Raw genomic sequence first — 27915 nt, 5'->3', positions numbered from 1 at the left:
TAATTTGGGTGGAGGGTTTCACTATGTAAACTGTGATTGTGACCAGGAAGGAACAGACACCAGTTCCAAATAGTAACCCAGTTTTATTATTTTCAGCACACTCTCTCTCTTCACCTTTTATAAAATCAACAGTAAAAAAAAATCCAGGAACAGGTAGTCAGATAAAATGCAGTTGTTTTAAAATAGTCCCCAGACATAAAGCAACTGTATAAATGACATCTCTAATGAGAAATGACATCATCTAATAAGAAATGCACACCATATTTGGAGTTTTGGATATTCCTTAGCGATAACAGAGGGTGAATTAATCGAGCATATAAATTGCAGTCAAAAAGAATATGAGACAGGGAATCAAGAGAGCTGCAATGACAATATCTTTGTTGCTTTGGAACCTGTTGGTATCTTCCTATTGTCCCAGCTAAAGGGAAGCTATTAAAATGGGCCAGCAACAGCTCGGCACTGTTCAGTAGTTAGTACAGAAACAAGATAATTGGCTGTGGTCCCATACTTAGGAGTGATTCCCAAAGCTCGAGGGAAACAAACTGCAATATTAGTTGAGTAAAAGATATGTCGCTCATGATCTCTCAGCCTATCTTTAATTTGAGACAGAATAAACTGTTCGCTACTATTTTGCAGCATGGTCAGATCTATTACAATACTTCTGATTTTTGTAGTCATTGCTTTGGACCACCGTGATATATGATTATCTTTGAGAAGATGAGAAATGATATCATTCTTATCTGTTCTAAAATGAATCTTAAGCCAATACTTTACTGTGGAAATCCAGGCCTTAGTTTCCAGTAGGGATAAGCTTCATTTGAGACATAATGTGGAGACTGTTACACTACTAGGGACACCCTTAACTCTTCTCAAAAAAAAAAAAAGGATTGAATTTGTTCAACTGCTGAATTAAAAGCTTCAATCCATATAGGTATCCCATTGAGGATTTTTGGTTTCATCTTTGCCTGGAAAATATTTAAAGCAGCGTCCATTGATTGGCAGTCCTTCACATAATAAAACTGTACAGTGCCCAAAGTCAAGGATTTCCCAGAGGTTACAGAACATGATCTTTCTAAAGACCAATTGGAATTATAATAAAAAAATCAGGCCAAGGTTTCTTAATTATTTATCCTGCTCTAAACAGATGTTAGGATGGATGCCAACGTTTCGAAAATACGACAACTTTAGATTTTATATGATTAACTTTTAATTCATTCAAGTCACAATAGTTAAGAAAGCTTTAAAGTATCTTTTGAGACCAACTCTAGTTTGCAATAAAATTGAAGTATCAATATAACAAAAGTGGAATGGAGCTGCTACCTAATTTGGGAGGGTGGCCTTTAATTGTATTGAGATAAACATATAAGTCATTTATATATAAATTAAACAAATGCGAGGCCAACATGCAGCCCTGCTTAACCCCCCCCCTTGCAGTTTTAATTATATTACATAGTGAACCCAAGTGATCCAGTTTAATTTGACAAGATGTATTATTATACATTTTCCGGATTAGTGTAAGTAGGCAAGGTTCCATATCCAAATGAGACAGTTTAAGCCAGAGAAGGTTTCTAGAAACTGTATCGAAAGCATTGCTCAGATCCAAGAATGCAACATACAGTTTCTTCCATCCTTTGTTAATGTACTTGTCAATAAGGAAGAGAAGAATGAGACAATAATCTATTGTAGATTTCCCAGCTCTAAAGCCTCCCTGTTCTGGGGCCAAATATATTATTCTCAATTATTCAGGTTTTTAACTTTCAAGATATTTAGCATAAAGTTTGCCAAAATAGAGAGAAGGCTAATAGGTCTATAATTTTTCGGTCTATTTGTGGGCTTTTTCTTATGGAATGACATTATAATCGATGATCGCCAAGTTTTAGGAATTATACCATGCTGGTTAATACAAGTAAATAACTTCACTAATATGGGAGTCCATCAATCAGCATGTTCCAGGAGAACCTCACCGGGGATCCCATCAATACCTGGAGCCTTATTTCTCTTAAGATGATGGACTAGTTGAAGGATTTCATCTAGTTCAGGGGATGGCCATGACAGGTGATTATCATCAGGTGAATTCTCTCATATGTCAGATTTTTTTGGGATCATGGAGGAGTTCTGAATAATGTTCAAACCATTATAATTCTGTTACATAAGATGAATGTCTTATAAATCCATTTGCTAACGCCCAGAATTGTTTGATATCGTTAGATTTTAAGGTATTGTATAACATAGTCCATTGTTTGTTAATAAACTGGGTTCTCTTCTCTTGTATTAGTGACTGGTGTGCCTTTTTATGTTGTAAATAGACTCTCCAAAAAGAAGTGTCATTAGTATTACAAAAAAGCTTAAAAATCTTGCTCAGGTGTCTTTTTGATCAGACACATTCAAAATCAAACAAGCTGGGATCAGATACCAACCTTGGTTGGATAGGCTTCACTAACGAGTGCAATTTAGAAACTATTTCTAAAGAACATCCCAGAGACAGGGAACTAGGCTCAAAACTGATAATCAAATCTCTCAGAGTTGAAGATAAAAGATAAGCCATTCTAGGCAACCAATGAATTTTCCTAAAAAGTTCCTTTGAAGTGGTTTGACTTTTATAAGTAATTTGGGGGGGGGGGGACACACACTAGTATTTCTAACAGATAAGACTAATGGTAGATGGTTGCTTTCGGTCCAATTCTCAATCCGAAAAGGTAAATTAGATCCATAAGATTAGGTGATATTTTCAGCATACACTTGTTAGTGGTAATAAACTCCCAATAAACCACAAAACCAGAGAGTCTGTCTAAGAATGAGACCCCCCTCTAGTCATGCCTTCTTTTTGGCATCAGATGGAGAGGGGAAACACCCGCTCTTTCAACCCCTCTGAGAATTTTGAAATCTCCTTGACCCCTGCTGAGGAAACATGGGCCGTTGCTGGTGTTTGAACCCCCAGGGGAACCAAAACAAGATGAATGTTGTTATAGGGGGTAATGAGGGATATACCTGCAGAACTGAGAGGCAGGCTGGGACAAGATCCCTAGGGATTGAGTTGTGAGGGCACAGAGGATGTAATCTGTTATGGGGTTGAATAGGTTCTCCCCGTTGAAGGGCAAATCCTCCAAGCAGAAGAATGCAGCCAAATGTGCCAAGGTGGTAAACAGCTGACCCCATTGTATTGGAGACAGTGTTTGTGATGTGCCTAGAGCCATTTACCCTAGCACCTTCCACATACGTGGCCTTGGCCAGAGCCTTGTACTTGGTGGGAAGGTGGTCGAATAGATGGGCAACCCTATCCCACAGGTACATTAGATACCTCTCCATCACTCTTTAGAAAGCTATCTGGATGCCCAGTGCCCCATGGGAGTAGAATTTCTTCCCCAGGAGGTCTAGCATTCTCCCCTCCTTGTCCTGGGGCGAGCTGTGGGACCCAGACTTATATCTGGAGGGGAGGACCCTAGCGACCATGGAGTTAGGGGCAGATGGATGAATAGGAAGGAACAGCCAGGTTCTTGGATCCTATATATATTTTCAATTTTGTGGGTGAAGCCCCATGCCACAATTTGTCCCAATTGCCTGGGCTATGTCTAAGAATGCTTTTGACATAGGTAGCACTGCTGGATTTTTGCTAGCAGAGTAAAGACAGCCAACTACGGAATCAGCCAACCCATCCAATGGAGCAATGAAAGTCAAATTCAGCGTACTGGCCATTATTCTGCTCCCACTCCGTCAGATCATCTAATGGTGAAGGTTCAGAAGACAGGTCAAACTGATCCGCTGGGGATGGATTCAATCCTGATGCAAATCTTGATCAGAAACCCTTGAAGGCTTGCTGAGATACGGTCAGGTAACATCCTAGAGCCATAGGGGGAGTCATGGCTTTGGCCGCTGTAAGAATCCTGGTGTCAAGATGAAGAAAGACAGTACCGCAGACTGTAGGAATGGTGCAGGTGAGTAGGTGGACTGCTCGAATCCTGGCGTTGAGGGCTCATAGAGAAACCTTCTGGGTTTTACTGAGAGGTACAAGATATTGGGCACTGACTCCAACATCAAGGCAATCCACGACATTGAAGGCTTGCTGATTGAAGGTCTATTACAACTGTAGGCATGATGCTTCGAACGATGGATCGAGCGGTGTGGATCATAGTGACACTGATCCTCACAATGTTGAGCAACAAGAGGCCAAGAATCCCTAGGGTCAGAGCGACTTGAGAGAGACTTTCTGGAGCGATGACTTGGGACCTATCCAATGGGCTGTCCCAGAGCAATGGATGAGGGCTCAAGTATTCCACTAACCTCAGTCACCAATGGAGAACTCTGTGCCTCTCCCACTTGAACTTCCTGAGATAGACCAGGCTGTGGTGACAAAGAGGGATGGGACTGACTTCGATAAGAGGAGTGACGTCTCCTGGAACAACTCAAGTGCCTTAAAGATCCAGATTCATGTCAGCTAACCGATGAACTGGAGTCCTGACACTGCCCTTGGGTGAGAGAGACTGCCATCAACATCTCAGCACTAGTCTTTTTCAGGAATCTCCTGAACACTTAGAGAGCTCAGGGAACCATCCCAATTTTTTTCCACAACTGTTGTGCTATCTGTGTGTTTGGTTTGCCCCATCAAATTAAGCTCTCCCCTACTCCCAGTATTTATATCTTTGAGACAATGAAGTGGCTTAGGGGCTTGGGTGGACTTTCATTGTGCCTGTGATAGTGAGTTTAAATAGTGAAGCCCATAATGGGGATAAAGTCACAAATCACTATCCCAACAGAAGGCATAATCAATATGCACGTCAGATTGGAATGGACTGCAATATCCATCATAACACATGAAATAAAGCATAAAGAGATTAACAGCACACTACATCACAAGCAGTTAGCATTGTGTAGTAGTTGAGAGCAGGTGAACTCTAATCTGGAGAACCAGGTTCTATTCCCCGTTCCGCCACATGAGTGGCGAAGTTTTAACTGGTGAACCACATTGGTTTCCCTGCTCCTACATATTCCTGCTGGGTGACCTTGGCCTAGTCACAGTTCTTCAAAACACTCTCAGTCCCACCTACCTCACAAGATGTCTGTTGTGGGGAGAGAAAATAAAGGAATATAAGCCCCTTTGAGTCTCTATACAGGAGAGAAAGGTGTGGTATAAATCCTTCTTCTCACACATACTGAAGGTATAGTTGCTGCTATTCAAAAAGACTGCTGTTTTAAAAATATACTTTTATTGCCAAAGACCCAATAAGCAAAACAGGAACTCTGAAGGTGACATTAGGTTTGGTTTGTCCTCTCAAAAAGATGGTAATGTGAGGATCACAGACAAGTTCACATAATATGATATATCAAGCATTTGTCCATATTTGGGAGCTAGTAATATGTATGGTGACGAATATGTATGTTTATACAAAGTCTCAGTCACTTCATCCCTCAAAGGTGCAGTCTGCAGCAGGTGAAAGAACTTGATAAAGAAACTATGTGACTTAACCTCCATAGCAACGCTCTGCATAGAAGTGTACAAGGTGTGAATCAAGACTAATCTCATGAAGTTGAGGCTACTGATTTGAGATCCTGAAAATGCTGGGCACCTCTTCAAGGGTGGTAATGTGGGTCATCATCACGAGGCTGCAGACTATGGCTGGGATGGGCTAGTGCAAAGTGGTGAGAGAGATTGGCTAGATGGGTATTTACCACTCTGAGCTCCTGGCTTATGTTGTCAACGCTACACCTCATGGTTTGGAAGGTGTGAAGCAATTTATCCAGAACAAAAGGATCTGCCATCCCTGGCTGGATATTTGGCAATCTCCCACCAAGACTGGTAAACATGGGGCCAGAGCCACTCCTCTGACAAGCATATGGCATACCAAAACTCCTGCGCGAGTTTATGCCCATTCCATCTCCCTGCCTGTCAGTCTCCATAGCAAAGTCAGTTGAAAATCCACTCCTGGCTTCCTTTGTAACCCGGCTATTTCCAGAGTTCTGGGGATTAGCACCCAAGCGAGGTGGAAATGTGCGTGAGGAATAAATGCGGCCAGTGACATCTGTCTGGAAGGGGGAAGGAAAACCACCTGGCAAAGTACCACTAAGGGACAATGGATTATATCCCAGAAGTATCTTCCTTGCTGCAGAGGAGGTGGACTGAAAGTCACGAGAGTGCAAAGGCGAGGTAGTAGAAGCAGAGGGGCCCAACACTGAGGAAGGCAATTCAGGTAGGATCCTGAAGGGTGATTCTGTAAAGGAAAACATGTGTGGCTGAAGCTATGGTTGTGTATTCTTCCAAACTGAACTAGCTAAGGCTTAAACATTTAGCATGCTCTATGCAAGATCTAGATGTACTAGGGGATGGGTCAAAGAAACATTTGGGGATATGCAACAGGGGTTAGTTACAAAGCACCCAGCCTAGAAGCATTAACACAGAGAGCCCTCACCCAGCGCCATGCTTCCTCACATGCAACATACTAGTCAAGCAACCCACTTACCAATGGCTGTCTGTAGAATGAGATTCTTTCACCAGGTGCCTGATCAAATTTCTTCCCTACACAGAAGTGCCCAGGGCCTCTCATCCAAAAAGTCTCATTTTGGGAGATGACAGAGGATGTTCATCCAGCTCAGAGGGGCAGAGGTTGTGCTCACTAAGCACAGGGAACAGGGGCTAAGGAGGGGAGACGACTGATGCATCCACTCTGTTAACCTTGTTTCTCAAGGTAACAAGGAAGTTGACTATTGCCTGTAAGCAACTGTACACACAGTGAAACCACTCAGTGGAATTCTTACTATTCCATTACCAAGTCTCAAGTTACTGTATTGATTATTTCCCCCTCTCATCTGTATGCATGTATGCAAAAGCTTTTATTTTGACCAAAGTCTCAAATGGCAAAATTCAACAGGTATGAAGCATAGAAAACCAAGGTTTAGTAAGAGATATTAAATCACTCAGCGCTCATGTACTAATTGTTCAAGAATTTGGGCAAGTACACAGGAAAGAATTGGAAAATTAATGTTATAAGTTAACTCAGTCTCTATCTTCATTACAAGATAGAATTTTCTTCCTTACTGATTCCTGGCTAACTAATTTGCTCATGTGTGGTATTCAAGGGTGGTATTCCTGGTCTTAGGCATTATAGCAGCCTGGCTCACGTATGATACAGATGCACAGCACAGTAAACTCACTTTCTTTCTGGACTGTCTATATTTTTATGTCTAACACACAAGCACAGAACTTTCTACCCTAAAAACTTTGTGAACTACTACACAGAAGAATCAGTGCTTTGATACCTGAATATATCATTTTCCCACTATGAACATTAATTCTGAGGACAGTTAAGAGGAAATGTGTTTTCCCCTTGATTAGTATTTATTTCATATCACCAAGGGGAAAGCAGAGTTGTGAGAAAAAGGATTTAATTTAGGTATTTAGAAAATGTCTGTTCTGTCATAAGGCAGTTCACAGAAAAAAAATCACAAATATAAAAGTATATCAACAGGTTCTTCTGGATCCAGGATTTTAAAAGAGACACTCTATTCTCCTTCCTTGTTGCAGTTTTCCTGTGGGAATTTCTGACCTCCATCATCCTCAGCCTCCCTATTGTAGTCTTCCTCTCACATGGCTTTTGTCCACGCAGCTCACATGATCTCTAGCAGAGGATCCTATACTCTTCCCTCCCCCGGAAAGGTTCGATCCACCCACAGATGCCAGTTCTGCATCTTTTTATACAATGTGTGATCTAAAAATAACCCCAAGCTGCAAGCCTGTTCTTTTGGAGAAGTACACAGGCTAATACTACTCTTAAGGCTTAATAAGGTGTTAAATATAACCACCATCTCACCTGGACTGTTCACCCTTAATACAGCCAACAACCTATACAATACCTGCCAGGATACATGTATTTGCCCCTGAATTAGATAAGAAAGTAGAACTGGGTGCCAACAACATACTGATGGCCTCACTCAATGGTTTCATGCAGGGGTTAACAAGCACAGGAAATGAGATGGACCTTCTAATACCTTGCACTATCAATGCCAAAACAGCACCCCCAAAGCCCATCTTGTGGAATCTGTTGCTAAACAAAAAATGGAATCACCAGAATGGGCAGGTGATGCAGAAGGTTATCACGGTTGACGGAGAACTAACAGCACTTCCCTTGTCATTTGCTGGTATAAATCATCCAAAGGGCCAACCAAAACTGCTTCTGTACCAAAACAGATTGATAGTCAAATCGAAACAGATCCAAAAACCTAGACCCGAGGCACCAACAGTAAAACAATGCAACAACAGTACAGGTCAAAAGTACTTTCAGTTAGTAGCTATAATAAACAAACACAACGAAATAAATTAGCAGCTATAAGATTGATAGCAAATCCGTACCAAGACAAACATATCTTTCAGCATTTGTTTATTCTGTTGATCCACCAAATATTTTATACACCGTCTATTATTTTTCCTTATGTGAAAGCTATTAAGAAGTTGCAATGACCTCTGGGTATGAGTGAAATTTACAGTTTCTGATAAATTACTTGTAAACTTGGCAGCACCAGGCAGGTTTAAACATTTGTAACCCAGAAGACACTCACCACTACCAGAGATCATCTCGTAAAGCTCCAAACTGCAACAGCAACTGCAGTGGAATGCACCATCCACTACTGAAGTCATGCCTGCCACTAAATAGACTTTTTGGGCTGCCTACCAAACACGCCCAGTACTCTCTCCACGTAGAAACAGCTCTGTGATCAAGGAACGACAGTACATGTAAATGACCCACTGGAATAAAACACTCTTACCTTCTTTGGTCTTTAAAGAATTTACAGCAATTTCTCTCTCTGAGATTTGCAGAGAAGCCCCTTTCTCCTGCCCAGCAGTTTCATCCATTTTCTCATTTGGTTTACAGTCTACATCTGTTTTCTTTTTTGGTACATTGAGGACGTTAGGAGTGAGAGATGGACGTTGAATAGGTGCTGGTTTAGAGACTGTAACAGGAGATGGTGGTTTTTGTCTTAAGAAGCTTGGTGAAGGCGGTCGATTCTTTTGTCTGTTGAGAAAATGGTGCTATCAGGTCTACAAGATTCAGTCATACAACAGATAACACCCAGTTACCATTTGCTTTATCCAGTGGCATAGCGAGGGGGACACAAGAGGGCTAGAGCCCTGGGCATCACTTCATGGGGGGTGGAGCGCACTGCTGCTCAGTTTGATGCTGGCCTCAGTGAGGCTTGGGTCAAGCTTTAGAACAGGGGTCTGCAACCTGCGGCTCCGGAGCCACATGCGGCTCTTTTAGCCTTATACTGCGGCTCCACATGGTATGGAGGTCGGAGGGTAGTGTGGGCGTGTCCCTCCAGCCCTCCAGAGCAGCGCTGGAAGGAAAGGTCAGTTGAGGGTTAGGGTTAGGGCCAAACAAGAGGAGGCTCTGTGCGTGAGGGCACTGCTTTTCACGTCCCCTCCACTCCCCTCTCCTTCCTGTAGGGACATGTCCATGCTACCCTCTGACCCCAGGAGGTCGGAGGGTGGCGTGGGCGTGTCCCTCCAGCACAGCCGCCATCCCCCCTGCCTGCTCCATTGGGCAGAGGGGGTTTCCCTGCCAGGCGCTGCTGCCTCCCGCAGCGCGAGAGGTGGCAGCACTGGGCAGGCCACAGACCCCATCCCCCCTGTGCCCCACAGCGTAGTCGACTGCTTGCTCTGTCGGGCAGGGAAGTTTTCCCTGCTCGGCGCTTCCACCTCCCAGCGCTGGAAGGAAAGGTGAGGGGAGGGGCAGAACTGGAGGTGGCTCCGTAGATCTTCAGGGCTGTGGAAAACGGGTCCAAATGGCTCTTTGGGTGGTAAAGGTTGCTGACCCCTGCTTTAGAAGAAGAGTTTGGATTTATACCACCCCTTTCTCTCTTGTAGGAGACTCAAAGGATCTTACAATCTATTTTCCCTTCCCCCCTCACAATAAACATCCTGTGAGGTGGGTGGGGCTGAGAGAACTCCGTAGAGATGTGACTAGCCCAAGGTCAGACAGCTGGCATGTGTTGGAGTGCACAGGCTAATCTAGTTCCCCAGATAAGCCTCCACAGCACAAGTGGCAGAGCAGGGAATCAAACCCGGTTCTCCAGATTAGAGTGCACCTGCTCTTAACCACTACGCCACTGCTGCTCTCAAGGCTGAAGTTTAAAGCTGGACCCAAGTGACCAGAGGCCAGGATCAAATGGGCCCCTGCAGTGTCACATTGAGTTTGGGTGGTGTTGGGGGGTGGGTGTTCCCCAGCTGGTCGGTGTTCAACTGACCCCTGCCCCAGGTGAGCCCCAATTGCTGTTTTACACAGCTACACTTTATCTGATTACAGCAAGAATGCACAACAACAGGACAGAACAGACCTTCTTGCACACAGAGGAGTTTATTGTAGTAAACAACTGAGCGTGTCTCCCTGACCAGTTCGTCTTGCACTCAGACATTTTAGCCCATATTCATTCCTTCAGTCTACCACTCCTCCTCTCTTACAAGACAATCACACTTGTTAAGTTAATATGAGTCTCTTATTTTCCAGCTCCACCTAAGGCAACACCCAGCTCCATGGGCATGAGGTCTCTCATCCTATTCTGATTCTCCACCTCTTCCTCCTATCGGAACCGGATACATATATGTTTCCACACATTCCTTAATGGTTTTAATCCATTCAAAAACAGACACCCAGCAGACAAAGCAAATGTGATTTTATCAATTGTGATTTGGGAAGAGAAAATAAATTTTCTAGACAGAAACCTGATTGCAGCTGGAGATGGAGGGCGTTTCCCCAATTTAGCAGGAGAGGGAGATCGTCCAGAACTAGACAAAGATGGTGAAGGTGCACGCCTCCCAGCAGGAGACAGAGACTGTTTCCCAACTTCTGGTTTCTGGAAAAAGAACAGAGACATACAGGTAAACTTACTTTCTGAAACATATATAGGTGTCAAGAAGGATAGAGTGTCACTATGCAAGAATCTTTTAAAATTTTTCACTTGATAGCAGTTGTTCCAAACCTGGGTATGCGGACATCCAGGGGTACATGTGTTTGGGGGTACACAAAAAGAAAAAATCAAGTAATGGGTTTGCTAATAGGCGGTTAAAATTTTAGGGAAATGGGTTGCTGAGGGATACACAAGTGAAAAAAGGTGGGAACCTTTGATAATCCATACAATTATCAAAGGCATATTAGCAAAAGAGCTACAGTAAATCTAGAAACGTTCCAGCCCAAGTTTGCACCTGATCTCATGAGACAGTGAGGAAGGATGGAATCTGCACTGCAGGAATGATAAAGCTAAACCCACCTCCATGTATACAAATTCAAACTTCACAAATGAAAATGGCATTTGCAGTTCTAGTTTAAGATTATCTGGAAAATAGACAACTCTTCCTTATTGTCAAAAGAGACTCTCCAATTAGCACTTAGCATTCAATGTTAATAAAATGAGAAACCAAACAAGCAGATACAAAATACCACTTCTCAAGATGCTACTGAATAACAGAAAGCACTAAATATTGTATTCTTATCAAAATTGCTGCGAATCCATCAGCAAGAGCCTGAGTGCTTTGGAATCCTCAAATGTGTTTTTTTAAAGCAGAATCCATTATCCCATTATACATAGAAAGAAACACCAACCTGCACATATTCCAGAGAAATATTATCTGATGAAGGGGTGGTTATTGTCTTCAATCTGTCAATGCTGCGGCTGCGTACAGGTGCTTTGGGACCCTGAGCTGGGGAACTGTTGGAAGCTGAACGAGGACAGAGGGGAGATTCTGTAAAGTTAGGAATTTGACAAGACAAACAGGCAACCAATGGCACGGCATTGGAAAAGGGAAACATGAGGGCAGGTAGGAGGGAGAAGACAAAGAGAGAGGGGAAAGAAAATACAGTACTTGTTAAGAACTATATCAAGGATTACCATGGGAAGTTTAAGGTGTGAGAGATCACAGTGACAGACACCACCATCACAATTAGTATCCACTTCATAAAAGCACTACCACAAGAATGAATAGAGCATGAAAGCAGCAAGCTGATAAAGCTAAAAATGAGACAGTTCTCCTATGCAATCTTAGGCCCATGTAGAAATACCATGCTTTACTCAAAGTTAGATACAAAATAAAAGGGAATACTTCTGCAGGGCTACAATCATATTTTACAATGACTAGAAGCCACAACACACAAAAAAATCAGGTTCTTCTGTTCCTCTTCTGAGAGAAACTTAACAACAAATGTTGGAAGGGAAGGTCCAATTGTAGGAACCTGACAGGCAGAGACCTGATTTACTTGTTTTACTTTTATTTATCATGTACTTTTATTTATCAAGCCCTTCAGAAAATGAAGTCATTCTTGCTGCTATTCAGCTTATGCTGCAGAGAGAACTGAGATGACCAAGAGGCCAGCATGTGCAAAAATCAACAAGCATTGTGATTAAACAAAGTTAAGTGATTCTGCCCAGTGCCAAAAGGAGTGATGGATAGATTTATTGAATAGCTGACTTTAAAATAATGGTAAAAGGGAGAAGATGTGGCAGGATTCAGATTATAGTATGACTGGCAAAGAGGTACAGGGGAAGATGCTCTAGCTGTGAGCTAAGGCAGCAGTTCTCTGATGGAGCTTCAAGAATTTGGTGAAAACAAACTTCTTCAGGAACAAGCAGAGACAGCAAGCTAATTGTCCCTTGTTTGAAATACATAAAAATCTGGCTCAGGACAATTAAACGGATCTCCCTGGGTAAGTGATCTAAACTGAACATGATAGTATAAATATTTGAACAGGCACCTCTATCTGAAATCACAACACAGGGTTCTGCAAGTGCCATTTTGTGTGACAAGCTTCCTGTGGCTAGTACAATTCTACTAAAAACGTATGGGAATGCGAGAAGTCTTAGAGCCAGGCTGTTAACATGCTGAATTTTCCCCTAGATTGTGTTCCAGTCTGAGACTGGAACAAACTAGAGCAGATCCTGCAGTTGGAAATGCTTCAATCACCTAGGCTTACTTCAATAACTCAGTGTCCTACATATAATGAGATTTTGTTTAGCAAGCCCTGGCTTCAGCTCCGTCTCCAAGACCAAATGCTGCCATCCATGTCTGGGTTTCTATTGCATGCCTGTTACCTGAAGGATCTTTGCCATCAGCTGATAATGTGGCGACACTTTTACTCCTAGCTAAGGAAGCTTGGGTGGGGGCGAGCAGGCGACTGATCACGTTACTGTCCAGAGGGATGAACTGGGAACGACGAGCTAAATGATGGGAACAAACCAAAGAGGATTCAACACAAAAGTCCAATAATGAAGAAAGCAGCATAAGGAGAAGGAAGGAAAGGAGGGAAGTCACTGAAAGCGATAGCAGTTTTAGAACATCATTATGGAAAGAGGAAGACTGGAGTATGAACACAGCATGGCAAGCACTGAGTGTGCTCATTACAAACACCTGTTAATACCAGACAATTATCAGTAACCCCATGCATACCTGTAACTCATCAATCCTTCAAGGAGTCCAAAGCAACCTATCTGCATTTGGGATTTTTCAGGCTGCCATTTGGACCAACCAAAAGTAACTTCAAAAGGTCTGGTGTAACAGGAAAACATGGAATGCCATAGAGGGTACCATAATGCAATCTGGGAGCATTTTATAGTTTGCCTGTATTATGGTTTTACAGACAGTAAATGACATGCAGACAAGACACGTGATTGAGGGTTAAATGACAGCTGGAATAGATGGTCAGGTTAGACTGGTGGTGGTTGCTTCCTGGAAACTGAAATGTAATGTGGCAAATCATGAAGCAGACAGAGAAACCCTGTGATTTCAAAAAGTGCTTTAAAAGTTAAATCTTTTTTTTTTCAACCCATACAGACATTCTAACACAAATTTAACTGCTGGGTTAACACGTAGGCATCATATTGAATACCCTGGCATGCAGCAGCAAGTGTAAGGTTTACATTAGAAAGAAGAATTGCAATAAACACTGATAAGGTGGTATCTACTAACCCTAGTAATGATATTACTAGAAAGGAAGTCTTGATCTTTAAATGTTAAAGCAGAAACTCCTCTAATTAATTATCAGGAGTGAACATGACTGAATCCAGCAGCAGGAAGTCAGCTGTTTTAGATGCACATGATACTCTATAATAGCTAATGTTCAAATAATGTTCAAATGTGTAACAAATGTGTATGTGTAACAGACCTTTGGGATGATTTTATCAATTGTTTGGATGTCCCTAGCAAAGAGGTATGTAGTAATACCACATGATGTAACAGATCTTTAGTTTCCCAAAGATGGGAAAATAATCCTAAACTAATGCCCACCCCTTCACCCTTAAAGGTACTGGCAGGAGAAAGTTGTGTAAACCGTTATCCACCTGCTTTTTCTTCCTTTTGCACATTTTCTAAATCTGGAGAAGACTGAAGTTTATTGCCCATTCTATTCAAGGATGAGCTCCTCTTCTTTTCCATTGCTCCTAGATACCAAACACAAGGGATATTTTCAAAATGTGCTCATGCAGCTCACGTACCAAGTTGAACAACTGCAATGGACTACCAGAAACATCTTTAACCAGGAACGTTTAATCAGGGCCACATCCCTGCTTTCAAAGATATTGAAAGAAAACAAATTTGATGTGAAATAGCAGAAAATCACTGTATATAGTTACAGGGGAGACTGATTTTCAATCAATGAGATTCAAACCATTAAGAAATTAAAGTCATTCATTTCAAATGATTTCCCACCTTTCTAATTAGTTTTATGAACACATGCATGAGCTATTGTGATAATTGACTACAATTATCTGAAACTAAACAGTCTTTATAGTACGGAAAATTCTGACACAGCCCAAATGTTCATCATTTGAGCAGTAATAAATTTATGCCTATTTATATCATTTATAATACTGAAAAAAATTGTTGAAGGCTTTCACGGCCGGATTCAACTGGTTGTTGTGGGTTTTCCAGGCTGTGTGGCCCAGACCATGGCCACACAGCCCAGGAAACCCACAACAACCACTTTAAAAAGTTACTTATTTTTGCCCCTCGTTCCTTCTTTTAGAAAGCAAACAAAATCCCTTGCCACTGGAAAGGCCTCCATAGAGTTCCCATGGACTTATGGCACCAAAAATGGTGGCATAAATCCAGGGACCAGGTGCTGGCGTTTCTGGTGGTGAAGCAAGTGTGGGAGTCAACTAATGTTGGCTCCGCCCCGGAATGCCCCCACCATACTGGCTAGGCAGTGGGGGTGCTGGAGTTACTGACGTGGTACATACTGCTATGCCTGGTCGTTTTGGTGGACCGCCACAGTCGCCTGACAACAGATCCTCCCTTCTGCAGGGGCATGTGCCCCAGGGAGGGCACATCTGCCGGTGTAGGTCTACATTGCCTCCACCAACAGCTCCCCCCCACCCTGGCAGTTTGGATGGGGCAGTAACAGTAATGGCCTACTCCCTTCCATGGCAGTGGAAAAGAACAGTCAAAGTATGTTTTGCAGCACTGTAAACTGCTTTGAGGGCCTGAAAGTTTAAGAAAAGAGGCAAATCTTTTAAAAAAAACATTGAAATGAATTCCTATTCATGGAACCTGTACAGGAGAACTCAGCAGATTGAACCTTAAATGGACAACGAATATTATTCAGATTAAATATGCTTATTGGTAAGTTTCATTCATTTAAAAAAATCAGTTTTCATCAGCAAATATTCCCACTTGTCTAGCTGTATTTAAAAGTTTTACTGCTGCACCTTTCTGATCCACTTGTAAACCTTTGGACACTGGCTGCTCAGAATTCAGAGGAACTTTGTTATTCAGTCTGTTCAATGAAGCACTTCTTTTAGTGGTGCCTGTAAGGAAAAAATCAAGCCATGATCAAGAATGCGTGCCTTAATGCAATCAACCTGAGGATTATGATTTACAGAAGATAATCAGTTTGTCTGATTGAACTACAATTTATACCAAACCCCATGTATCTAAAAGAAAGAAATTCAACTTTGATTAATTCAGGAATAGTTAATTTTTAACCAGAAGTTATCTATCACTCAATAATTTTCCTCAAAGGACAGTCCTTCCATTGGATGTTAATCTGTTTATAAGGCTTTTCAAGAAGACTTAGACTCCAAGTAAACACTGCAAGTGCAGAAAGAGCAGTGTGAGTATATGCATTTAGACATGTTTGGATGCTCCCCCGCCCCCAATGCTTATGGAGAGATTTCAGGAAATGTGAAAACTTTTCAAAAGTTTTCCCTAGAAATTTTTTTACCTGAATCATCCCTCTGAGACAACTGCTACTTCATATGAAAGATACAGTTTCTTCACTTAATTCTAAGAATAACTAAACTGCATGTGAAAAAATGCACTTCAAGCACCTGATAAAGTTGGCTCACAAAATCTTCTGCACTAAAAACCCCGTTATTCTTTAAGGTGCCACAAAAGTTTTATTTGGCCAGCCCCTGTGAATTGCAAAATATTATTTAATATTTTAAAAGATGTATTTGACCATTTACCGGTAACAAGAAAGTGACCTAGTTCTCAAACAGTAGATGAAGTAATGAAAATGTCTCTATATAGTGTCAGTTTAGATATCTGGGGGTGAGATGCATGACTAAATGCTCTTATACATACACCCTGATTAACTGATTAAGACAAGCCAAATATAGTTTTAAGTGATAGTGATCAGAGGTAGTTCAGTTTGTCTTCCAAATACCACAGGTAAATTCTGCTGTAAATAGCTGAGGTAATTCAGTTCTCTTGCATTAAAACCTATTACATCACAGCAAAACCACAGACAAAACACTTGACAGAGGCATACTACATGTTATGAATATGTGCTTCATTTTACTGTCTCCTTCAAACACATGCACATCAACTAAGTGCACATTGGGAAAGAATTGGAAAATAATTTATAACTTTTGTTCACTATGAACTAAGATGTCCACCTGCACCTCAAGGACTCAAATACTACTTAAAGAAGAAAAAAACTCATCAGGTTTTAAAAAGTTGACTATTCAGTTGTGGATCAAGTGAAACGGGTATGATTGAAAGCATGCAGATCCTAAAAAGGTAGCTAAGAAAAGGTGTGCAGAAAATCATTTGTCATGATTTGGTTTCCTGAATCCCAGAACTGAGCAGAGGGACTATGAAATGTTTACCATAGCTCTTCTGTTCTAACAGACATCACATTCAGCAACCATTGGGTGGAGAACAGCACAGTTCACTGGATAACAAAATGGGTAAAACACATTTAAGACCAAATACCAGGGAAACTTGATAAAGAAAGAAAATCAGAGCTAAACTCCTGTAAAACACAAACTTACTTTTGCTTGGAGCATTAAGAAGTGCTGCTGAAGATGAGAGTCGTTTACTGATTTCTGCTTGCTTGAGGTTTACTGAAGAAGTAGAATGCTTGTTGGCTGAAGAAATAAATTATTATTTTAACTTTTGGCACCAAATAGGCATTTCAAACTTTCCTGGAAGCTATTTTCCCCACAGATTAAACTTTGACATGCAAGGGGGAAAACAACAACATTGAAAGCATCAGGCATACTAAGAGCCCAATCCAAAGGTAAGGGGGGGGGGGGTAGATCTGCAGTGGCTGGGCTGGAGCCGCCATGCCACCTCCAAAGAAGAAAGGGGGAAACCTTTCAGCTCGCAAAAAGTTCCATTGAGGGCAATGGCCTATGCCACCCTTTTTGGTGGGGTAAATCTGTCCATGGATAAGGAGGCTTTCCCAGGCCAAAAGGGCACTGGGAGCCAACTAAAGTCAGCTTTGACCCCGGAACACTCCCATCTATGACACGCAGGCTCCTGTGGCAGAAGGGCATTGCAGGTTCAGGCAGCTTCCAGGTTCAGGCACTGCACAGTTGCACAGCACCCCGCTGTCAGCATAACAGCCCCTTCGCTGAAGTATTTGCACCTTATGCTGGCAGAGTGGGCACTTGGTTTGGCACAGCCACTTTCAAGGCTCCATGTGCCCCCCGCTTTGGATTGCATTTTAAATCACATATTATTATGCAATCAGCAAAATGCTACACAAATTGGGTCTTGTATTTATGATATGGCTTTCAAAGTCAAACTTGTTGCCCTTTTCGATAAACCCAAATTTGATTTCTTCTGATTTATCGATCTTGCCATTCAAGAGTATTTAAAGCAAATTTAACATACTATTTTCTATTTATTTTGCGTTTATAGGTTGATAACTTGATGATGAAATCAAATGATCTGCCCATGTCTAGGTGTACTGGCCTGTATCCACCCATGTAGTAAAAAACATAAACATGCCTTTACTTTTTTTTAAGCAGGGGCAAGAATTTCTGAAGATTCCCTCCTCCTGCTACAGTCCTCTGAACTTCCAAAATATTGCTCCCAGGGTTCAGCAAACCCTCAAGAACACTACAGTGGAGAGAGAGGTTTTGACAGAAATTGCCCTGTCCTCTTTAGAAAATTTTAGTACCCTTCAGTTTGTTGAACAAGCTTGGATACGGGTCATTACAGCAGGTAAGGTAATAAGTTGTGATCTGGAGGGCCTCTGATTCAACTCTCTCCTTTTGTTACAAATTTGCTAGAAGGCCTAAGGAAAGCAACACTCTCAGCTTCAGTTTCCAGACTGTCATAAGGATTAGGGTGTGTGAAACACTTTGATTATTAGAAGGGAGAATAGAATCATATCTTCCTGGCCAAGCTGTCAACTGTTGGCTCAAGGCAAAGAAAAACAGGCCAAAAATGAATTGGACAGAGGAGGACAAAAATAATTTCAATATTTTCCTCAGTCCCCAACAACAACTCTTTGGTTGAAAAGATATATGCAAGTAAATTCTAAAAGTAGTTCTACATGTTGAAGCATTTCATTCCGGAGAAGTAATTTTAACTGGGGTCCTCAAGATGTCAAAGCATTTAATCAAGGGCTTATCCTGAAGAAAGTGGGTCTTGTGACCCAGGTGTGATGCGCCTAAGTCACATATCCCCACCCCTTGGCAGGTCAGGAAGAAAAAGAGGGCCGGGGCTGGTGAGTGATCACATGGGGGAACTGAGGGCAGCAGTGTGAGAGCATAGGAAGCCACCCCGCGTTTGCCGCTGCTCTCCTGCCCACCCCCGTCCCTTGTCTCCTGCTCGCATGGGCTTGCTGCTGTTTGGCCTGCCCCTTCTCTTCCACTTGTATGCATTAATGAGTGTTGGAAAATAATGCTGTTAGCTGCTTATATAGGCAAGCTGCAGGCAATGGCATGGAAGTCAGTTCTGTACAGCATCATGGCTATTTAATACGTATTAGCTAGCAGTGCAAAAACCTACTGAGACTAAAGCTGTTAACTTGTTAGTAAGTAAAGCCACAATCAAAAAAGTATTGAGACAGAGTAGAAAAAATGATATACCACCACTCCAAATTGTTTAACTACTCCCTTTCCGCCAAAACTGGATGTTCTATGTACTGAATTTCCATGCAGTGCTTGCTGTGTTTCTCATTACATTTGGAAGACATGAATGAACTAAGAGTGACTGCATGTCTAAAAGTGACTGGTAGATAATGACTGAACTGCATCTTTCTGAAAAGTTACAGGCACACCAGAGCCACTTCAGAGACCATCCACCCTTTTCTGTTCACCCTAAATGTTTATGAACTCATACATAATTAAGATGCACATGTTTCAGATTGCATAGGATTAAGGGTCATGACAAGGTCCTAAATTGCTCTCTGGCTGTTGTTTAAATGGCTAACAGTGAACCAATTGAAAGTAAACTCTGGAAAGACAGAAGTAATGCTGGTTGGGAAGGCAGAGGTCTTGAAGGATGTCATGCTTCTCATATCTGATGGGATCTTCCTGACTCTTGCCAACTCAGTCCATCTGCTCTTAACCAATATACCATGCTAGCTCTGGGAATCAGTTGTAATTCCAGGGGAACTCAAGCCCCCACCTGGAAATTGGCAACCTTATCAGGGTATGTTTTGTTTTCTTTTGAAACAGGAAAAACCAACCCTTGTAATTTGTAAATGCATAACAGTGGACAGAAATCTGAGCAGAGAGAGGATCAGTCGCAATTAGCAAGTTTGCACTAAGAGCTGACTTCTTAGAATCCCCCCAGTGCTTCAATCATTCCATTCGATCCTCTTGCAAATTCAGTACCAGCAAACTGGACCACACAGAAACCAGGTTACAGGCTGCTATTGCAACAGCCTCTAATAACAATAGAATAACGAAAATAGCACTGGCAATACAAAATTTAATTCTGTTGCTGTGCTTTTTATTCACAAAATTTTCCAGTTGCCATATGCTGTGTTAAGACAGTCCAACCTCAGCAGATCTCAGAAGATAAGCAGAGTCATCTGTGACTTGACCCCTGCTCTTCTGTTTTTGACATTTGCTGCCTTGGTGATTATATCTGGGTTAAGAGGCAACATAAACATCTTACCCTATATAATTTGCTCATGTCATGACGAACTCTCAGAAACAGCCCCCGCCCCCCCCAACACACACCAGCCTTCCACACTTACAGGACTTCTGGGACCAGAGCATCATTACCAGGTAGGAAGGAAGCAGCCGAGGGGTAGGGGAGCAGGTGAGGCACCACTAAAGCCTGTTCTGGAGGGAGAAGCTTGCTCACCCTCCCTTTTCCCACCACAATGGGCTTTACTGCTAATGACATATAAAGTCCTTCATGGCCTGTGACATTCATATCTGCAAGACTGTCTCTTCCCCTACACTCCACCATGACAGCTTTGTTGCAGGTACCAGAACAGAGCCTTCTGCAGGTACCAACCTGCAAAATCAACAAATGTACACATGCCTTCTCTGCTGTGGTCTTCACCTTGTGGAATGGCATGCCTGAGGATGTCAGAAAGGCTCTCACCATCCTGTCTTTCTGCAAACTATGCAAAATTGAATTACTCAAGAGAGCTTTTCTATGTGGGCATAGGATAGACCTGTGCAAATGATTTACAATGTTACTTGGATAAATCATTAGGGACTATGGTGTATAGTACTGCTGTAAATTAAATTCTGCTATGTAATCTGGATTCATTTTATATGTCATGTTAACACCTATGCTTTGCTTCAATTTTGTTTTTTAGATTTCTGATTGGTTCTACAAGCCAAATCCCATTTCATTTTTATTGAATGTTCCATTCTGTTGATTGGATTGACTCACTCTGTGTAATCAGCCTTGAGCTCTAGTGAGAGAGGAACACTATAAATAATGTAAATAAAATAAAGTGACACGCAAGACATCCAATTCACTCTATAGAAATCAAGGGTGGGCTGATTAGGTTTTTAATAATGAAAGTACGTCACATCCATATTATACCAAATGTCAGATTCAAGGAACCACTTCTAAGGTTGCATTCAGTTCATTCAAAACCACTGTCAGCAAGAAGGTCCCACTAATCTCAAGGATTTAAAAAGAGAATGGACAAGCAACTGCTAGTTGATTGGGAGGTTCTGTAGAGATTATCCCCAGGCACCTAAGCAATGCCATTCTATACAAAGGATAATACTGCTTAAAGCCAGCTAGTAAAATAAGAACATCAATGCAATTGGTTAGTTAAAATAAGAGTGAGCAGGCCGACAAATCAGTAACACCAAACCCACCTTCAGCTGCAGGTGGTGGCTCTGTGGAAGGAAGTTTACAGACTAAAATCATAATGATAAAATCAGACAATTTAAGAGAAAAATTAACACAGTAATATATGCAGTAATCGAAACTTAAGATTCCTTCAGGAGAATCTGGGTCGTGTCGATGACAGAAAGGAAAAAATGTCCCTCCCTCGGACATTTTTGTGTAAATTGCAGTAGAAGCACTAACTGCACTGAGGTAATGTTAACCCTTAGTTTCATTGACTGGAAAGCAGAACCTGCATATAGAAGAAATAGACAACATTTTCTTCATCTTCTTATGTGCTAGCCAGGGTTCTTATTGCTGTCCTGGGCTATTTCTTTGCATTTACCATCATTCTCAATGGCATCCCACGTTTTTTCCCTTGGGATCTAATTAGACTCATCAACCAGATGATTAAAATACATTTTTGTTTGATTAAGTTTTAATAACTGACAATTATTAAATAGTTGTCTGCCATCAAATATTTGCATAGTATTTTTAAGTGAAACATTATTTGTTCAGATACCTCTGACTAGCCAGTACCAAAACTTGTATTCTTTCAAATGTGCTGTATCAGCAGACATTTAAGTCAAAAGTTTATTTCTCCTCCAATATTTATGTCGTGAATACAAAATATATTTATGTTCCCTAAGAACTGAATTCTGGAAACTCCTCCCTTTCTCCTGGCCTAGCCTAATGATTTCATAGGTGCTACAAAGAGAAATTTCAAGTACTGTATCACTCCAAAGAAGTTCTAAGTCAGATATAAAACTCAAGTCATACTACAATTCTACTTTTATCAATTAAGGGGTCCTAAATCACATGCTTATGTTTGTGGCAAAAAAACAACAACAGATGAAAGCCTCATATATCAGAAGAATAGCCCCACTTCCTTGATTAAAGAATTAGGCATCAACCTTCCCTTGTAATCCAAGAACAATTTAATGCATCACTGAAGTCATGTCTGGAATGGTTTAGATCTGCTTTCAGGGTAATCCCAAATGCCTTGTTCCCACCTTTTCAAACATCAGATCAAGAAAATGTTCACTGAAAAACTATGGTTCATCTCCAGAAATTGTTATCTGAACCCGTAAATGTAAACTATTCGCAAATTTAGATAATACAATGTGTATCATTTTTCTGCATGCCACCTACCTGTCTTGCCATCAGAATCTGTTACAGAGCCGCTCCAAGACCATCTTTTCTGCCTGGTTTCCAGTCGTTGGTTCCGCTCCAAAGTACGATGCACCACTGCTTCATAATGCTCCTGTTAACCAAACAAGCTCTGAAGTTAGGCTACAGTAGCTTTGATTACTGCTGAACATACTGTTCGGTGGAAAACTGGTGGAGAATCTCTTCCCTGAGGAACTTACAATCAACAACAGGCCTGTTTTTACATTATAATGATAGCTTTAATTTGTACTTGTTGGCTGTTCTGCTGCTAGAGGCCAAATAGATTAGTGATCTCACTACTGCTTTTTGTGTAACTTCTGGCACTGGTAACACACAGCGGCACATCTTCTCCAGCAGGGATTTGAGATGGCACTGTTGGCATGTACATGGTTACAAAACACTCAAGATCACCAAGCAAAGTTCTGAATTGATTGTACACAACAGCAACACTGGACATCCATGAGATGCAGGAAGAATAGCCAGAGGCTATACATTATGAAGTATCTATGCCTTTAAAGATAAAGGTAGTCTCCTGTGCAAGCACCAGATCATTACAGACTCATGGGGTGAGATCACATCGCAACGTTTACTAGTCAGGGTGCTTTACTCAGTTATCTACACTTTATCCACAGCAAGCTGGGAACTCATTTTACCAACCTCAGAAGAATGGAAGGTGGAGACACCCGTGAGCTGGATACCTGAAACTGACTTCTATCGGAATCAAACTCAGGTCATGAGCAGAGCTTTGACTGCAGTACTGCTGCTTACCACTCTGTGCCATGGGACTTCTAAGGCGTATGTCTTTACATGCTTCCAAATTCTTTGTTACACAGTTTTATTACAGCATAAGGGCCCTTTCTGAGTTTGAATATGGCAACCTATAGAAGGATGTCAGTGGTCTACATGTGGCCCTTGGGTGATTTCTCTACCCTATTAGCATTATTCATCTTTTATACCATAGGAAACAGTTCACATCACTGTATTTCTATATAGTAAATTACTCTCTATAAGGAAACTTGTCAGTATGAAAGGAAAAATATGGTCATCTAACAGAAGATGATAATGGTAATTTTCTAAGAGTGTTAAGTCGAACACATTTTGGATCCAGTTATTTAGGACAGCGGAAGCCTAACACCCCTCATCTGGAAAGGGACCAATTAAAAAAGAAAGGAAAAGAAACACATGCAAGTGCAAAATATATAACAAAGGACATGAAAACTAGAAGGAAGGAAAAGGCATAGCTTAACAAATCTCTAATGTCCAGAAATGGAACAGCTATAGAACCACCCGGTCAGGAGAAAATGCCAGTGGAGGAAGTAGCCGAGGGAGGGGACTGCACAGAGCTCAGTATTCCAGAAAATAAAGACTGTGGAGCTGCAGTCATACTACATTGCTGAAAACAGAAAAGCCCAGACAAAAAATAAAAGATCACAATTTCTAAAATGTGGAAGCCTCAAAGCACAACAAACCACTACAATGAATGATTACACTTTATTAGCGTTGAAAAGGCACACACTCTATGCCTTAACTGGAAAACTAGTTGCACTGTACCTTCTCTTCCTCGATCTTTTGTTTTCTTTTTTCCTCTACTGCTGCTCTTCTTTGTTGCTCTTTCAGCTTCTGTTCTTTCAGTTTTCTCTGTTTCTCTTCCATTTGCTTTTCATACTGTAGCTTTGCTTTCTTCTCTTTTTCAAGTATTTGTGATTCTTTGGCAGCTGAGTATTTCAACATTATAGAAATATTAAACACACAACTGAGAAATAAATCATATTGACTTCTGAACATAACAAGAGCTCAAAACAGACAGATGTAACATTTCTTCATAGACTGTAAGACTATAAGACTGTTGGTTTCAACAACAGCCCTCAGCACTTTGCACAGACATTATCTCCCAGCCCATTTTTCAACACTTGCTTGTGTCCCTCTCCGCAAAAAATCAGAGAGGGATGGAAGCCGACTGTCTTAGGGCATGCCAATGTGCCCCTCCTGCCTATGATCTTCCAACAGGACTCAATCTAACTTGAAAGTCAAGTTGTAGATAGATGGAAGAAGCACACCAGCAATGACTGAAGACGCTTTGCGAGACCTTTCCTTGCAACTACCTCAATAGTGTTCCGCTCCCAGACCACATGCAAGAGTAGGGGTTTTTCAAGAAGAAAATTTTATTCATTGCTTCACTGAGGAGCAAGGTCTCAAGTGAGCCAGACACATTTCTAAGACATTTTCTTGAAACACTTTTAGAGGTTCACAAATAAGCATGAGGGTGATGGTGCTCCCATATAAAGTACTCTGGACCCCATCTCAGAGTTTCCTCATCTAGCCATTAACAGAGAAGTAGTGCTGGTATCCGTTTGCCCAGTGTACCCATGGCTTGAGCAGTCAAGGCTTGCATAGCAGGTATCAAGATCTGGCCTAGCTATGACTGCACAAGTAACCCAAGTTCTTTATGTCTACTTGCTTCATGTCCAGCTTTATGCTATACTAGTAATCCGTTCCACACTGCTTGCTATGTAACAAGAGAGAGAGAGAGAGAGAGAGAGAGAGAGAGAGAGAGAGAGAGAAAGACCACAAACCTGAAATGTGAAAGCTTTCAAAGGGCTTAGCTTTTTTCTACTTCAGAGTAAACTAAATGCTTTTTTTTTGATTGGTTATTACACACAGAAATAATTGCACAAATGTTGCTAATTTTACAATGACATTCTTAAGAACGTGTCGGTGTACTGTTTAACCAAGCTTCATTCAGGAAGTGACAGAAGAATTTAATGAACACAGCTTGCAAAATATGTTGCTGAAATCTGACAGCAACATATTTTGGACTTGACAGCCCTGGATAGAATGATGAATAAGGGAACTGAAATTTTATAGCTGTTCAAAGATCCTTCTAGATCCTGTTTAGCCTGTCTAAGGTGACCATAGGAACAAGCCCATATACCCCTTCACAAATGGGCATATCAGCCCCTTCCCTTGCTATATCTGGAGGAATGCAAGTAAGAGGGGACAAGGTTAGCATGCTGACCTTGCATGCTGACCTTGTAGAAGAAGAGTTTGGATTTCTATTCCCCCCTTTCTCTCCTGTAGGAGACTCAAAGGGGCTTACAATCTCCTTTCCCTTCCCCCCTCACAACAAATACCCTGTAAGGTAGGTGGGGCTGAGGCCCCTTCCGCACACGCAAAATAATGCGTTTTCAAACCACTTTCACAATTGTTTGCAAGTGGATATTGCTATTCTGCACAGCTTCCAAGAGCACTGAAAGCAATTTGAAAGTGCATTATTCTGCATGTGCGGAATGAGCCTATGAGAGCTCAGAAGAACTGTGACTAGCCCAAGGTCACCCAGCTGGTGTGTGTGGGAGTGCATAGGCTAATCTGAATTTCCCAGATAAGCCTCCACAGCTCAGGCGGCAGAGCTGGGAATCAAACCCGGTTCCTCCATATTAGAATGCACTTGCTCTTAACCATTACGCCACATGTGACAGATATGTCACATGTACAAGGTTACACAAATATCCTAAAGCACTGGTACTCACTCTACAGCTCACAGCTCCTGAGTAAGCTTAGCAAATACCATCAACCAAAATGAATACTGTGTGCCCTGCATACCATCCCAAACACACATACAAAATGTATTAACTCTATAATCACAACCGTTTAAATTGCCAGAGTACCTCCGAACATAAAGGGTTCCCCCCGCCACTGCTGAATCTATGCACTTTTTATAGGTACCCAAAGGATTAGCGATGGAAAAAGGGGAGCAATCCACCACCATCCCACTGTGTCCACCTTCTTTTCTTCCTAGGCACTGCCCAGGTGCTGGGTGAAAGTGTGCAGTGCAAAGAAGCAGGGGGTGTAGAAAAGGTTGGGCCCTTTACCACTAGTCCTTGGCACTAGGCCCACAACTTGGGATGGGGTGGGGGGCTGATACCTTATTCATCCTCTATCGCTTAGGTGGCAGTGGTTCTTTCAAGTTGGGGGCTACCTGCTAATCACAAGCCTCATTAGTCAACAGCCAAGCCAACTTTCCTGGAACATAGGGTAGGTGCCACACTGAGGTACAGTCCTCAGAACATCCACAAGTGGTATGCCACAGAGCCACATGAGGGTCACTGTCCTAAAGTTTGATGACAAAATTTGATGCCTCAAATACTACATTTCCTCCAAGTTTTTAAGGTTTTCCTTTGTACTGGTAATACCCAGAAACCCGTGTTTTTACTTTACAGTCTGCATTTAACTGTTGTTGCCAGACTGCTCCTACATATACACATAACAGGGCACAAAAATGGCTTTGTCATGTACCACAACCATTAATGTTCTTTCATATCATTGAATATAACCATACCATGCTGCTTTGCTTGTTCTTCTCTACGCTCCCTGGCTAGTCTTTGCCTCTCTTCTGATCTCAAGAGGGAGCCATCTATAACTGCAGAGAATAGAAAATACAGTCTTTTACAAACCTGAGAATTTCAGAGATACTAAATGACCAATTCCCACATTTTCTTTCTGAAAACTATGGACCCCATATACACACACAAACACACACACAGATTTGCTGGAACATAGAAATGGCCACACTGGATCATTTTATTATCTTGGTACAGGACAGGTAGTTTGACTTTGCCATTCAACCAAACTGTGGTGGGGGAAAAGTGTGGTCAAGTCACAGCTGTCTTATGGTGACACCCCCCCCCCCCCACGTAGGGTTTTCAAGGCAAGAGATGTTCACAGGTGACCCATAGTATCTACAATGGGCTGCCCTCCATACATAGTAAACGGATACTTGTCTAACATCAATGAGAATATGCAAACAGTAATTTCAAAGGCAGATAAACCTGGTTTGTGTTTCCTCTCAATTCTAGAAGACCAGCATGAATGAATTCCAGACAGAACAGGTGCAAAGAAGATCATGGAACAGAAATTGTTACCACAAACAGAGATTTTACCTGGCTTTGTTGCTGTTTTTATAGTTATTGAGGCTGGAACTGGAACAGGACTAACACCACTTTGGTTTCTTCTTTCATCAGCTAATGCTTGGGCTGCAGCAACTGTAAATAATATTTCAAATATATCAATAATTTCAGCATTAGACTCGCTAGTGCTTTATCTTAGTGTAACTCTTCATGCATCTCAATGCGATTGTCAAAATTCAACCCAAACAAAATTCAACCTAAACCTCCTGGAGGTCTGCAAAAGCTGTTCTCCTGTATGTACCTTAACACTTGTTCGTTTGAACT

The 27915-nt window shown here is 41.7% G+C and overlaps 1 protein-coding gene and 1 long non-coding RNA gene across 8 annotated transcripts in view; both read right to left on the bottom strand.

Annotated features, from left to right (window-relative positions):
• The window catches only part of MAP7D3 (MAP7 domain containing 3), a 56982-nt gene that overhangs the window by 12913 nt on the left and 16154 nt on the right, over window positions 1-27915 (bottom strand). The window contains exons 2-13 of one of the 7 annotated variants that reach the window (XM_048514722.1): window positions 27625-27726; window positions 27024-27104; window positions 24239-24402; window positions 22670-22781; window positions 21508-21528; window positions 17245-17340; window positions 15676-15774; window positions 14311-14409; window positions 13066-13191; window positions 11583-11722; window positions 10706-10836; window positions 8752-8999 (exon numbers count right to left, since the gene is read on the bottom strand). In XM_048514722.1, the coding sequence (XP_048370679.1) occupies window positions 8752-8999; window positions 10706-10836; window positions 11583-11722; window positions 13066-13191; window positions 14311-14409; window positions 15676-15774; window positions 17245-17340; window positions 21508-21528; window positions 22670-22781; window positions 24239-24402; window positions 27024-27104; window positions 27625-27726 (1419 nt within the window). The remainder of the gene's footprint in view (window positions 1-8751; window positions 9000-10705; window positions 10837-11582; window positions 11723-13065; window positions 13192-14310; window positions 14410-15675; window positions 15775-17244; window positions 17341-21507; window positions 21529-22669; window positions 22782-24238; window positions 24403-27023; window positions 27105-27624; window positions 27727-27915) is intronic. The other 6 variants (XM_048514724.1, XM_048514728.1, XM_048514725.1 and 3 more) reach the window with 6 other exon arrangements.
• On the bottom strand, window positions 64-8046 carry LOC125442935. The gene is made up of 2 exons (XR_007246050.1): window positions 6453-8046; window positions 64-6203 (listed from the first exon to the last, which is right to left on the bottom strand). It is a non-coding gene; the product is annotated as an uncharacterized LOC125442935 (long non-coding RNA).

The sequence above is a fragment of the Sphaerodactylus townsendi genome, linkage group LG13 (genome assembly GCF_021028975.2).
Source record: "Sphaerodactylus townsendi isolate TG3544 linkage group LG13, MPM_Stown_v2.3, whole genome shotgun sequence".
In the NCBI taxonomy this organism is placed as follows: domain Eukaryota; kingdom Metazoa; phylum Chordata; class Lepidosauria; order Squamata; family Sphaerodactylidae; genus Sphaerodactylus; species Sphaerodactylus townsendi.
Note: the sequence above shows the minus strand (reverse complement) of the source record. Positions and strands in the feature narration are given on the sequence as shown.